Source organism: Phoxinus phoxinus, assembly GCF_949152265.1.
Source record: "Phoxinus phoxinus genome assembly, chromosome: 2".
NCBI lineage: Eukaryota > Metazoa > Chordata > Actinopteri > Cypriniformes > Leuciscidae > Phoxinus > Phoxinus phoxinus.
In genome coordinates, this window is record NC_136877.1 from 28793914 (window position 1) to 28809051 (window position 15138).

The following is a 15138-nucleotide window of genomic DNA, read 5'->3' on the forward strand; positions in this document are numbered from 1 at the left end:
TAAAGAATCCTGAAAAAAATATGTATCATGGTTTCCACAAAATATTAAACAGCACAACTGTTTTCAACATTGATAATAAATGTTTCTTGAGCACCAAACCATCATATTAGAATGATTTCTGAAGGATCATGTGACACAGAAGACTGGAGTAATGATGCTGAAAATTCAGCTTAAACATCACAGGAATAAATTACATTTTTAAAAAATATATTAAAATAGAAAACTGTTAAATTGCAATATTATTTCACAATATTACTGTGCAGATATTACTGTATTTTTGATAAAATAATTGTGGCCTCTGTGAGCATTAGACTTCTTTCAAAAACATTAAAAAATGTTCCAACCCCCAAATTTGAAATGGTAATATAATATAAAAAACAATGATAAAATCTACAAAACTAAATCTAAATTTAAATCTAAAAAGAATAAAGATGAAATATTTTGCAAATCACCCCATTTGCAATGTACTTTAATTAATTATTGTACAATCTTTATATGAAGATTTAGTGTCAACAGCACTCTGCAAAGAAAACAAACGATGACAGAAAATACTACACCATGCAGCATAAATTAATCATGTAAAAGAAGATAAACTTAAACTAAAAAAAGAAAGGCTGGGTAAGTGAGAGAACAGGTTTTACTGAGGAAATTTAGATTCTTCCCTTTAAAACTGGTTAAAAATATATCAATTCTGGTTTCATACATATACACAATTTCACATGTTGGTGTTAAAACTGGTTTAGGGTTTCAAAGTAAATATAGAATTAGGATTGTTCAGGTTTTGTGGTATGGACCAATCACTACAGTCTTTGGCAGTGTAATAACAGCACAAAAACATAGAGACAAAACTCTTTCAATAAATATGACGAATATGTCAGTTCATTAAAAACAAATAATAAAATTCACTTAGTACCAACTAAAACACGAAAGCAGTTATGCCATAATAAAAAGACTATACAGCAGCAATTAAAGCATGTGAGTGAAAGTTATTCTCATTCCTTGCAAACTATCATCATGAGGCTTTGAACTAACAACACTTATATAAAATAAAATAAATCCCCCGAAAAACAAACAAACAGTACAATCTCTTGTGTAACAAGGTGGTGTTTTCAAGCTTCTGTAAACTTCCTAATGTCAGCTCAAAGCTGCCTGGAAGGAAACATCGTTTTGAGGACATATGACTGAATCGAGAACAACTGGAGACAATTAGGGTGGTAGCAGAACTGTCTAAAGAAATTCAGAGGAGAACTTGCATTGGTACTTCCAGCTGGATCACATGAGATCATTGATTGAAGATGCTTATTCCAACAGCAGAGAGAGACTCTGCCGTATCAGAAGCTTTTGCACATAATCACACACGGATGTCTGCTTGTAATTTAAACATTTCCTCGCTCATAATTAAAAAGAAGTTCAAAATGTACTTGCTCATGCAAACTGCAAGTCTCAGCAAAGCTGTGCGAGCTGCCAATTCGGGCAAATACTGATTATACATCTTAACTAATCAGATATGCAGACCCACATATAAACAATGTTAAATGTAACCAGAGTAAAACAAGCTAATAAAATAAATAGAAATTAGCAAAAAACTTCACAACTATATATGTCCCATTGTCATGATTTCTGCTATTGATACAAGCTGTGATTTACAAATTTAACATTAGTTGGATACAGTGTTTCGGCATTTTGATACATAAAACCTTGAGGTGCAGCATCAATGCTTTTTAGAGTCCAACTAAACCATTTCGCATTATATAGCGTCCAACACGCAAACCGAGAAGGCAAAAGTATGCTGAGGGAAAATGTACATCATTCTGTACGGAGATCAGCCTCTCAGTCTTACTGATTGAGACTACGACAGGCTGTAACGCCACGCTGCGTTTAGATCTGCCCGACAACATCTACAAACAACCCTACGGACCCCAGTATGAACAGAAAGACACATATTAAGGCCATTTTGTATTAAATGTATTAGGCTAACCTCTTCTAGAGACCAACCACACATCCAGAGTTAAAGTCTGATAATCATCATAACACATAGTAAACATTGTCTCTCTCTCGCTCCCCTTCTGTTTCTGCAAACGCACGCACGCACGCACGCATGCACGCACGCACGCACGCACGCACGCACGCACACACACACACACACACACACACACACACACACTTAACAACAAATCTCATTGTTACATTGAGTTATAAATCCTGTAAAAATGTCTTAGCAGTAAAAGGAAAATTGCTGTATTTGTAGGCTCGGAAATTGAAGAGGTCCCTAAACCTAATGCTAAATGTACATCATAAATGGAGGCCTTGGTGTCTGCTTGTTATTGTGTTCATCCCACCACATATGAAGTACACACGCATTAGAAACTTTGTCATATTTGAGCACTGATGGCCTGCTGAACGTTATTATGAGGGCAGCACTTGTGTTATGATATACATGATCCCTTTATGTTTGTTGTGTTACTGTTATGGTAAAGAATAAAGAAAAAAGTATATTTAATACCTGATTGGTGTCGTGATGTTGAATTTAGGTCGGCTAAAATGTTATATTGGGTCTGCCTCTGAAAGGACGGTTCAACCTAAACTTCTGTTGTGTTTGAATACATGAGACTTGAGGAACTGAGGGTCAGTCCCTGCCCCATGTGTTTGGATGAAGGTCAACTGCTCTGAGGAGTGATGTGAAGGTTGTGCACTCATGGAGGCTTTACTCTTCTGAGGTCTTTCGAAGCTGTCTTTCATACAGACTGAGTACATGATGAACAAACTGATACTGCTCCGCTGTCTGGATCATCCCACCTCTAAACACACAACAACAACAACATCAGGAGACCAACTGTTAATATACGTCATCCACAGAATAGCATCTAGCAGTCCACTTTTATAGCACTTAACAAGAGACTATTATAACACCATATCTATGACTTTAGGGTGGCCTGGACACCACTGAGGCCACAGAGCCAATATTTATTCTGCTGCTGTCTCAGTACTCAAACTGACACTCATGTTTAATAGAACATACAGTGAATACATTTTACCTATCCAAGCGTAGCTGGCTAGTGGTCTTCAGAATGTCAACCACCCCTTCATTGCTTAGCTGCTGGCACAAGATGGAGGTAGCAATGAAACAGCCAGTGCGTCCAATCCCTGCACTGAGTAGAGAAAATGGTGTTAAAAAAAAAATGTCAGTCACGGAGAGCACAGGGATGACCAATCAAAAGATAAACGAAACAGAAAAAAATGTATGTAAGCTGTGCTATTTCTAACTGGCATAATTCTAGAGCCATGAACAACTATATTCGGGACATGCACGTAGGTCGGTGTGATAGCCGAAGCAAGCAAAGCATATTCACTTCAATTCCAAAAAAATAACTGAGCTTCAGAATCAGAATAAGCTTTATTTGCCAAGTGTGCAGCATTTATTATGGGATTTGACTGTTTGATTATTAGATTAAGTGCTCAAATGGAACATATTACATATATATATATATATTGGAACAATATATATATATTCTAAATTATATTATATGTATGTGTGACAATCAGCGGCTGTAGTGCCCGCGTGAGCCACTGGGGGGCACTCTTTCTCTGTTTCACTCATTATTATGTTTTACTCTGGACTGATTAATGTTGATTTTATGCACCTGTGTTTTATTATCTTGTTTAGCGCACCTGTCTTAAGCCTGAGTGGCCCGTTGCACCAGTGCTCAGTATTGTTTGTGTCTTACTGCATTACCCAGCGTTTTCCGAGTTCCTTTGTATTTTCTAGTTTCACGGTTCCTGGATTCTTTGCCTGTATCTGGTTTTCCCGTTTGCCTTCTCCCTGCATTGTACTTCTGATATTGGACTGCTTACCTGGTTTTGACCCCTGCCTGTTTCCTTGTACCTGTCTCTGGATTCTCCTCTTAATAAAGCCTGCGTTTGGATCACCTCTGTCTGTTTCCACGAGCAGTTTATGACAGAATACTGAGCCACTACTGATCCAGCGGCTGAGAGAGACACGGACCTCGTCATGGATCCCACAGCGCAGATCGTATGCCTCCGTCAAGGGGAACGTCCTCTCAAGGTTTTTGTGACCGATTTTTTGAAGCTCTCTCGTCAGTCCTATTTAGATGATTTCTGTTTAATGATGTTCTTTCGGGGAGGACTGTCTGAACCGCTCGGCTCTGCTCTACCGTTTCCAAGTTCAAGCTGGACTCTAACCCAATATATTGACCTGGCCCTTTCCATGGGCGGTTCGCTTTTTACTGTGGATTTTTTGAAACTTTTGCTTCACAGAAAGCCAGACGATTCGCCATTGTACAGTGAATCCACGCGTCAATTGTCTCCCGGTGAAGCAGCGATTCGTAAGGGGTCCGCCGTAACCACGCAACATGTGAATCCCGACGTTCGGACACTTCACGTGAGCTCAGTTGTATTCCTGCCTCAAGGGTTTTCTACTGAGTCTGAGCGCGTGCCAACCGAACCCACGCTTCACGTCAGCCCAGCCGAGACCGCGCTCGATGAACCAGAGCTTCACGTCAGCCTCGACGAACCAAGTGAGCCAAGTGAATCGAGTGAATCGAGTGAGCCGAGTGAGTCAACTGAGTCAAGTGCATCCTGTGAGTCAACTGAGTCAAGTGCATCCTGTGAGTCAACTGAGTCAAGTGCATCCTGTGAGTCAACTGAGTCAAGTGCATCCTGTGAGTCAACTGAGTCAAGTGCATCCTGTGAGTCAACTGAGTCAAGTGCATCCTGTGAGTCAACTGAGTCAAGTGCATCCTGTGAGTCAACTGAGTCAAGTGCATCCTGTGAGTCAACTGAGTCAAGTGCATCCTGTGAGTCAACTGAGTCAAGTGCATCCTGTGAGTCAACTGCATCCTGTGAGTCAACTGAGTCAAGTGCATCCTGTGAGTCAACTGAGTCAAGTGCATCCTGTGAGTCAACTGAGTCAAGTGCATCCTGTGAGTCAACTGAGTCAAGTGCATCCTGTGAGTCAACTGAGTCAAGTGCATCCTGTGAGTCAAGTGCATCCTGTAATGAATCAAGCCCAGTGAAGCGCCGTCGCAGAAGGAGGACTCGTTGGGCTCGCCAGGCTCCGGAGGGCGTTCCCAGACGCCTCGCCCTGCCGGCCCCGCCTCTGCGCCTCGCCCTGCCGGCCCCGCCTCTGCGCCTCGCCCTGCCGGCTCCGCCTCTTCGCCTCGTTTTACCTGCGCCTCTTCCTGTGGCGGTTTCCAGCCTGGAGGCTTTAGCCTTAGACTTCCCCAAGTATTTTTTGGGGGGGGGCCGTAGGTACCCTGTGAGGGCCATGGAGGCGGCGCCTACATGGACCTTTGCACGTCCACCTTCGTCTGAGCTCTTGTCACTGGTCCTGTCCAGCCCTGTGCTCCCTACGTCTTGGTCCTGTGTTAAGTGTGCTCCGCCCTGGTCCCCTGTTAACTGTACTCTGCCCTGGTCCTGTGTTAAGTGTGCTCCACCCTGGTCCCCTGTTAACTGTACTCTGCCCTGGTCCTGTGTTAAGTGTGCTCCACCCTGGTCCCCTGTTAACTGTACTCTGCCCTGGTCCTGTGTTAAGTGTGCTCCACCCTGTCTCCCTTCTGAGTGTGCTCCGCCCTGGCCGTCGGCACGCCCTGCTCCGCCCTGGTCGCCCACGCTCCACGGCCCAGGCCCGGTCTGCCTGTGTCCTGGTCCCGTTCCCCTGCACGGGCCTGGCCCTCCATCCCATTCCCCGTTGACCTCCCCCCGGAGCTCTTTGGAGCGTCTGGAAGCCGCTCCTTAGAGGGGGGGTTATGTGACAATCAGCGGCTGTAGTGCCCGCGTGAGCCACTGGGGGGCACTCCTTCTCTGTTTCACTCATTATTATGTTTTACTCTGGACTGATTAATGTTGATTTTATGCACCTGTGTTTTATTATCTTGTTTAGCGCACCTGTCTTAAGCCTGAGTGGCCCGTTGCACCAGTGCTCAGTATTGTTTGTGTCTTACTGCATTACCCAGCGTTTTCCGAGTTCCTTTGTATTTTCTAGTTTCACGGTTCCTGGATTCTTTGCCTGTATCTGGTTTTCCCGTTTGCCTTCTCCCTGCATTGTACTTCTGATATTGGACTGCTTACCTGGTTTTGACCCCTGCCTGTTTCCTTGTACCTGTCTCTGGATTCTCCTCTCATTAAAGCCTGCGTTTGGATCACCACTGTCTGCGTCCTCGAGCAGTTCATGACAGTATGTGTGTTTGTGTGCGTGTGTGTTACCTGCAATGGACAATGACAGGGCCACTGGATGGAGCCTGTTTCCTCGCTTCCTCCACTTCCTGAACCAACTCCAGGAGAGGCGGGGCCTTGTCTGGAGTCTTTTGATCTGGCCAGGATGTGTACCAGTACTGTCTGAGAGTGCGCTCCTCACCCTCACTCTACACACACAAACATTAACAGTTCATTAACACACATGTATACACAAGAGCTTTCTAGCCTTTTAATCAGTACTGGGGCACAGCCCAATTACAAAAGTGTCCCCTTAAGGCCATTTCACACCGCACCGACAGACGCTGACCAACGGCGGCAGTAACCAGATTATAGCACATCACTTCTCAGACATTCTAATGCTGGGAAGTCACTGTGTCAGATTATGTGATTTTGACTACTAAATTCTTGTCGTGGCACCATGAAGCATCACAGATGCGGTGCCGGTTGTCGCCTTATTTGACACACTATACGGGATGAAACGATTGATTCTTGCAGCCCAGGAATCACCACGTCAAATGCATTGCACCCAAATCGGGCTGATATCGTGTAGTATGAACTCGGCTTAATTCCTATTCAGCATGCTCAATAGGTGAAAACAAGCTCTGACAGACTCTGACAGGGCTAACGCCGATCCGACAAAATCCGACGAAGTGCTGTCTGTCAGTGCGTTGTGAATTGGCCTTTATATTGATGCTCTTTTTTGTTACTGTTTTAGATATATAGAAAATGAACTGTCATTACCTGTAGTACAGAGTGTGTTGCTTGTTTACAAGCTGCACATGCAATAAAGAGCTGCTTCATGTGTTGCCCATATACTAACACAAACACACATTCTTTGATATATCTCTTTAAGATAGATTTTGTAATTAAATACATTTCCTTCAATTATGTGAAACACTGCATTGCTAAGAATATTTGTTGCCATGACAGCAATGCCTCCAGAGGAAACAGTAGAAAACACACCTAGAAGCAGAAAAATATTGCGCTCAACCTGGACTTCTCACTTTCTGTCCCTATTATCTTTCTACTCCATTTTTATACAAACTTTTAGGAGGTTGGACTTTTCAGTAAATATGGGACTAGTCTTTATTAGTTAGGCTACATTATATTAGTTATATTATAATTTACTTTTAAATGACTTGAAAAAGTGATGTCATTGCATATCACCACATTGTTCCATGATCCTCAAATGACTTGTTAGATGAATCAGTCCCATCTCTCCTTTCCGTGAGCTACTCTGCTCTGATTGGCCAGACAGCTCAGTCTGTTCTGATTGGTCTACAGCTTAAAGAGCCTCTCGGAAGCTAACGCCCTTTTAGCATAAACTTGAAAACTTGAAAAGTCCTCAGCGATTGTACACACTGTAAAGACAGTAACAATGACGTTGACGTTTTACCAAATCAACCTGAGCAAGATTTTGATGAAAATACATTGGAAGAACTAGTTATTCAACCCGAACATTCATCGCAAGGACGACTTGACCATGACGTTTCTCGGTGAAACACTACTCAGTTTGAGGTAAGTTACATTATAAGATGTTGCAACTGTAATTCCTCACCATCAGCAATAACAAGTGTATGTCCATCAAAAAACCAATGTGTGTGTGTGTGTATATTTCTAATTTATTGCGGTACACTGGAACTGTATCAATAACAGTGCATATGTTAGCCAAGCACTAACTTGAATGACTGTAAGATTAAAGTTTGCTAAACAAATCTTGTTCCATCCTTTATCATTACACAAAGTAGTAAGAATGACAGACAATCTGCATTAATACACAGCTTTATGTAATAGTGGCCCACAGCTGATTAGCAGAAAGTATTTCAGTAAGACAGTGTAGGAAGTGAAATTTAAGGGTTATACTGTTCTATGACTTTAAATAGGATTTGGGATAATATCGCGAGAACGGGCCCCGCGATGGGGATCGCGGGAGAAAACAGGAAGGAGTTGTAATAGTAGAGAGCGAGAGAGATGAAGCGCACCTTTAATCTGCTGCGGCCATTCATGATGTTGCCTCTGATTGTTCAATAAAACAAGTGTTGTAATCACCCGAGCTCCCTGTTAGCGTCCTCCCTATTGTGGTGATAACAGAACGAAGCCAAGAACCCACGGAACAGCGCGGGGTAAGAACTAAAGCGAGAAGATAACTCACGCGCGTTACACTGGTGGCAGCGCTGGTTGGCTTGTTTTCTGTTGGGACGCTTGTTTTTTTTTTCCGTATTGAACGACGTGAATATCGCCGCTTTAACCTGCAGAGCCGTTTACATACTGTTTCATTTTTTTTTTCACGTGCTCTTTTTGCAAGTTTGGATTACGTGCATTTTTTTTTTTCCTACTCTCGCTTAAAAAATGGCGGACGACGAGAATGACGCAGCTGCAATGCAGAGAAACAGACACGCTGCAGAGGAAGCAAGTTCACATCTGCCATTTAAAATTGATCTCCCTGCTCCTTTTTCTGGTGATGGTAAAGAGCCTTTTAGTGCATGGATACAGCGATTTGAAGTAGCACTTGATGTCTCAGCTGTACCACTGGATAAGGCCAAACTCCTCCCAGTAAAGCTTACTGGTTCAGCATTTGCATACTGGCAGTCTCTCTCCCCTGCGGTGAAAGCTGACTACAATTTGACTAAAGCTAGTTTGAGCACTGTTTTTGGACGTACAACTTTTTTGGCCACATTTCAGACTTTTTTGAATGCTCGTCCACGTAAATCACAAGAACCTCTTGAAGTTTATGCTGCTGAGCTCACAAATCTAGTGACTGAAGCATTTCCTCATTACGATACAGCAGCAAGGAATTGTGAAGTTTTTCGCAGATTTGTCACCGGCTTAGATCCATCACTTCAACTGAAAATCCATGAGCACGGGGCTGTTACTTTAGACAATGCTTTGAAAGTGGCCACTCAATGTGAACGTGCTCAGTTGGCCATTAGTGTCGCTAACCCTTCAGCTGTTATGCCTGTGACAGTAAATTCACAACCATCAACCAACACAGTGACTGCAACTCACATCACTGAACTAGCGTCAGCCATTGCTGAACTCCGAACTGACCTGCATGACTTACGTCAGTCTCATCTGCGACGGACTGATGAACGCATGGACCAGCTCTCGCGGCGGATTTCCAGCCTTCAGGACGATGTGACGTCTTCCACACACTCACCACATCAGACCTGCGCAGCCGTGGACTACGACGTCACAGCACGCCATCGCCAGCCGAATTGGGACGACCATCATTATCGCCGGGACGACCATCATTATCGCCAGGACTGCTGCTGTTCTTCACAACGCACACAGCGAGGTCGACAACGACACCCTCATGATGACTGCTGTCCTCCACGACACTACCATGGCCGTGCAGAAACTGATCGAGCACTTCCAAATGATGACTTCTCCAGCCAAAGACATTCCAGCTACTCCCCTTCCTCCCGCAGTCGTGAGTCACAAGTTTCTCACACTACACAATCTGACCAATACACCCCCCATAGACATCATTATGGTAACTCTAGCTCTGGCCGCTCGCCTACACGAGACCGCCGGCCTGATTTCGAATATGAACACAGAACCCGTTATGCTCGTTCACCCTCACCAAGCCCACAGTACAGAACTTCCAGTTACCACAGACACCGCTCTCCATCGCCACCACCCCATTCCCAAAGTTCGCCAAGATCACCCACACGACATGTACATTTCTCCCCATCTCACAAGGGGACAGCCTCTTTCTCACTACATCGGGGAAACGAGTAGAAGCTGTCATTGGGGACCAAATGCCAGCTTCATCACCAATACTGGTCCACTCTGATACAGTCAGTCTTAAACCTACTCCACCTACACCATTCATTCAAATTGCACTGGCGGGTACCGAACTCCATGCTTTGATCGATACTGGGTCAGGTCTGTCCCTCATTACCGATGACTGTCGTAAATCGATTCCAGTTTTGTCTACCCAGTCTATCAGTAAGTCATTTGTGTTAGCGTCATCTGTAACTGGACAGCTATTGGACATAATTGGCTCTGTGATAGCTCCCATACATATTGGAGATGTAACATTTTCTCATGTTTTCCATGTGGTACGCACAGCTACTCATCCTGTTCTAATAGGATGGGATTTCTTAATTGAACACGCCGTCACTGTTGACATACCACATGCACGTTTACAACTGTATAACACGTCAGTGCCTCTTTCACCACCCCAGTCCCTGATTCCAGTACAAAGTTCTGCCGTCAGTGTCGCTCAGGTGACTGTCCCGCCTATGTCAGAGATGGCAATCCCAATTTCTGTTAAAGATAATGGTGTAGCGAATCCTTTCACAGACACTTATGTGGGTATACTGGAACCTCAGCCCCCTCCAGTTGTGACTTTAGGTGTCGCTCGAACATTGACATCAGTTCAAAAGGGGAGGGGCATTGTTAGAGTTGTTAACCCGACTAACGAAACAGTCTCTCTTGAGGCTGGATGCCCATTAGGTCAGATTTTCTCTGTCACTGGCAATACCCTTGATGAGTATGCATTAGTCTCAGCTGTGACTACTTCCACAGAAGCTGTCCATCCAGTGCCTGATGTGCATTTGGAGGGTACACACTTAGACGCTGAAGAACAGGCACAGCTCAAAAGTCTGCTGACAGAGTTCGCTAACATTTTTAGCTCCCATTCTCATGACTATGGGAAAACCAACCTGATCACACATAGTATCAACACGGGTGACGCTGCTCCAATAAAACTGCGCCCTTATAGAACGTCACCAGCTACTCAGGCTGTATTACAACAAGAGGTGTCGAGGCTTTTGGACCACAACATCATCGAGGAATCTCACAGTCCGTGGTCAGCTCCAGTTGTGCTTGTCCGGAAAAAGGATGGCACAAACCGGTTCTGTGTAGATTATAGACGTCTCAATGACGTCACGATCAAAGATTCACACCCTCTTCCTCGGGTGGATGATACCCTCGATAGACTTTCTGGGGCCAGAGTGTTTAGCACAATTGATTTGACTGCTGGTTACTGGCAAATACCACTCAATCCAGAGGACAAAGAAAAAACGGCTTTCTCCACTGGTACAGGCCTATATCAATTCCGTATGATGCCAATGGGAATCTCGAATGCTCCGCCCAGTTTCCAGCGCCTAATGGAGCTTGTACTTCGGGGTCTGCACTGGAGTATTTGTTTGATCTACTTAGACGATATTATCGTATACAGTGCTGATTTCCCACAACACCTTCAGCATCTGCGGGAAGTTTTTCAGCGATTTCGTACAGCTGGGCTCAAACTTAAGCCGTCCAAGTGCCATCTTGCATGTTCTTCTGTTACCTTCCTGGGCCACCGTGTTTCGAGTGCCGGTGTCGAGCCAGACCCATCTAACATAGACAAAGTCAAGACATGGCCAATTCCAACATCAGCCACGCAGGTCAGGGCTTTTCTGGGTCTGTGCTCATACTATCGGCGATTCATTAAACACTTTGCACGCACAGCTGAACCCTTGTACCACCTCACACACAAAGGAGTATCATTCTCTTGGTCAGCAGAAGCACATGAAGCTTTCAGTGTACTGAAGCTGGAACTGACGTCACAACCAATTATGGCATTTCCAAATTTTTCAATCCCCTTCATCCTTTACACTGATGCTTCCCTTCATTCACTGGGCTCTGTTCTTTCACAACAAGTGGAAGGAAAAGAGCATGTCATTGCATATGCCAGCCATGTACTGTCTGCTTCTGAAAGAAAATGGTCTACCTTTGATCGGGAATTATATGCCATTGTATGGTCGGTCCGTCATTTCCGACACTACCTTGCTTGTCATCCGTTCACCATCATTACTGATCACAAGCCTTTGGTCGGTCTCAAGAAACTTCCTTTGGATCATGACCCTACAGGTAGACGAGCCCGTTGGGCTATAGAATTGGACCTTTATGACTGGCATGTCATTCACCGTAATGGAGCTAAACACCTTAATGCAGACGCCATGTCTAGACGACCAGAGATCAATCCTCTGGAACCGGACAGGTGTCTTCAGAGCGACGTGTCTACTGTCTCAGCAGAAACTCAGACCACATCAATAGCTTTGCAGGCAAAACCGATATCAGCACACTCCCAAACACTGCCCATGGACAAAAATGCCCCTTTGCCCATGCTTGTTCCAAACCACCCAACATCAAATCTTGTTCAAATCCAAAGTGATTGGAACGTCATGGAACAACAAAGGTCAGATCCAGATTTAGCGGTGGTACTCTCTTGGATGGAAACAGGACGCAGACCACCCTTATGGAGGCTACGTGATGCTTCATCATACCTCAGAAAACTGTGGGCCCAATTTAGTCGCCTCGTCATTCGTAATGGAGTGTTATGCAGACATTTACGCAACTCTTTTGGTGACAATGCCTTGCAAGTTGTCATTCCTACATCGCTGATTCCTGAGATCCTCAGTCATGTTCATGGACACCCTTCAGTGGGTCATTATGGTCTGGCCAAAACGTTGGACAAAGCCATGCGGTCCTTTTACTGGCCTTATATGTCATCAGACATTGCCAAACATTGCTCCCAATGTGCTGCTTGTCAGTCAAGGCGTTCTCCGGTGCCCCGACCACAAGCACCACTCATTCCTATCTCTCCTGACCGTCCATTTCAAATAGTGGCTGCAGACATAACAGAGTTGCCTATTTCTACCAAGGGTAACCGTTATGTTCTAGTAATGATGGACCTGTACACTAAGTTTGTCAATCTCTACCCATTGAAGGATCAAACGGCTGTCTCAGTAGCAGGCTGCATCTTTGACCACTACATCCCACAACATGGTGTCCCTGAGGCCTTACACTCAGACCAGGGCAGACAGTTTGAATCCGACCTCATAAAGCACCTTTGTAAATTGCTATCAATCAAGAAGCTTCGTACGTCCCCTTATCACCCTCAATGCGACGGGGCTGTTGAGCGCTTTAATCGTACTTTAAAAGATGAACTTTCCAAACAGCTTTTTGCATCGGGCACAGAGTGGGACGAACACCTCCCCCAGGTTGCATTGGCTTATAACACCACCAAGCACACTAGTACGGGAATGACACCCTTCTTTCTGGCTCATGGCCGTGAGGCACGCATTTCTCTGGACACACTACTCCAGGATAATAATGCTTTCAGTACAGCGACAGCGGGCACACCAGCAGCATATGCTAACAAGCTGCGCAAAAGATTGACCTCTGCTTACCATTCTGCAACCGCTTACCGAGACAGGGCACAAGATCAACAACGTCTGAACTATGATCGTCATTTAAAATACACTCCTTATAACCGTGGTGACTTGGTGTTAGTAGATGATCCTGCCCACCGCCACAACAAACTGTGTCCACGTTGGGTGGGCCCCTATGAGGTTTTGCAACCAATATGTCCCTCTGGTATTTCCACCCCTGTTAATTTTGAAGTACGGGATGTATCCAGACCTTGTGCAAAAGCAAAAGTCATTCATTACAATCGCATGAAACCTTACGTCACAGACTCAAATAACACACACGCCATCACTCCCCCTTCCTCCACTGTTAAACCGAGTACCCTGAATACATTATCAGGACTCCTCCCACCTCACATTACACCGGTGCCACCGGGACTCCCTGTACCCCAGGTTCCGTTGGAGCCCACACCATTGCCCCAGTTGCAACCTCACATTCAACAACCTGGCACCCCACAACCCTCCAGCTCTACGCAAAATGCACAGGACAGCCGTGTTACCCTGAACCCTGAACTGTCTCCTCTAACACGGTGCACACCTGAAGCTGGACCGTCAACAGGTGCTCATGAGTTTCCTGACACTCCAGTGTCCACTCGGGATGTGCTCCCCAGGACACGTCGGTTGCCTTACCATTTGAAGGACTTTGCCCTTTATTGATTTGCTAAATGTTCTTTGTTCTCATGTGTTCTTTATTTTATAGGCAAAGAAAATCTTTATGTAGGGCATGCTCATGTATGTATATTGATGCCTCTAGGGGTCTATTTTATTTATTATATGTTTCAGTATTGCTAAACATGTTGTTGTTAATTTCAACTTTTTTTTTTTTTTGACACGGTTGGGAAACATTTTATTTACATTTCCGTGTCTTCAGGACTGTGTTATAGAAATGAGGACATTTCTTGTTGGGTAAGGGAGTATTATGTAGGAAGTGAAATTTAAGGGTTATACTGTTCTATGACTTTAAATAGGATTTGGGATAATATCGCGAGAACGGGCCCCGCGATGGGGATCGCGGGAGAAAACAGGAAGGAGTTGTAATAGTAGAGAGCGAGAGAGATGAAGCGCACCTTTAATCTGCTGCGGCCATTCATGATGTTGCCTCTGATTGTTCAATAAAACAAGTGTTGTAATCACCCGAGCTCCCTGTTAGCGTCCTCCCTATTGTGGTGATAACAGAACGAAGCCAAGAACCCACGGAACAGCGCGGGGTAAGAACTAAAGCGAGAAGATAACTCACGCGCGTTACAACAGTAATAACGGGAGTTAGCCGGAGATCACAATATCAAACACAAAACTACAAACAACACCCGGTAGAAAATATACATCAATAATTATTCATACTCACAGGTTGTGATTCTAAAGAGCAAGCTGTTCAAAATAAACGTTTTGCGAATCACACGTTAAACTCAGAGATTTGAGAAGCAGTCGTCAGTAAAATTACGTGCTGGTCAAGTTGTTGGCGGTTATTATGCAAATGTATCTTCTAGTGACGTAGAACCGTAAAGCAGTAGGATTCGAATGAAAAACTACTGGTATTGGCGGTTCAGAGTCGATTCCTTCTTTTGGGAGACAATAACTTTATTTAACTACGGTAATTTAACTTTATTCGACTTTACAACAGTGCAGAACGTTTACATTCACAAACAGCTATATAATATTACACAATGCATGAATGGGAATATTCGAAAAACCATAATAGGGGCACTTTAAAGTTGCAGTAATG

The 15138-nt window shown here is 44.4% G+C and overlaps 1 protein-coding gene across 1 annotated transcript in view; it reads right to left on the reverse strand.

The window, feature by feature from the left end:
* Positions 1–1945: 1945 nt before the first annotated feature.
* Positions 1946–15138, reverse strand: part of ptpn5 (protein tyrosine phosphatase non-receptor type 5) — a 33682-nt gene continuing 20489 nt past the window's right edge. The window contains exons 13-15 of the mRNA XM_079605312.1: positions 6223–6380; positions 3036–3149; positions 1946–2798 (exon numbers count right to left, since the gene is read on the reverse strand). Of these exons, the coding sequence (XP_079461438.1) occupies positions 2705–2798; positions 3036–3149; positions 6223–6380 (366 nt within the window). The 3' untranslated portion in view covers positions 1946–2704. The remainder of the gene's footprint in view (positions 2799–3035; positions 3150–6222; positions 6381–15138) is intronic.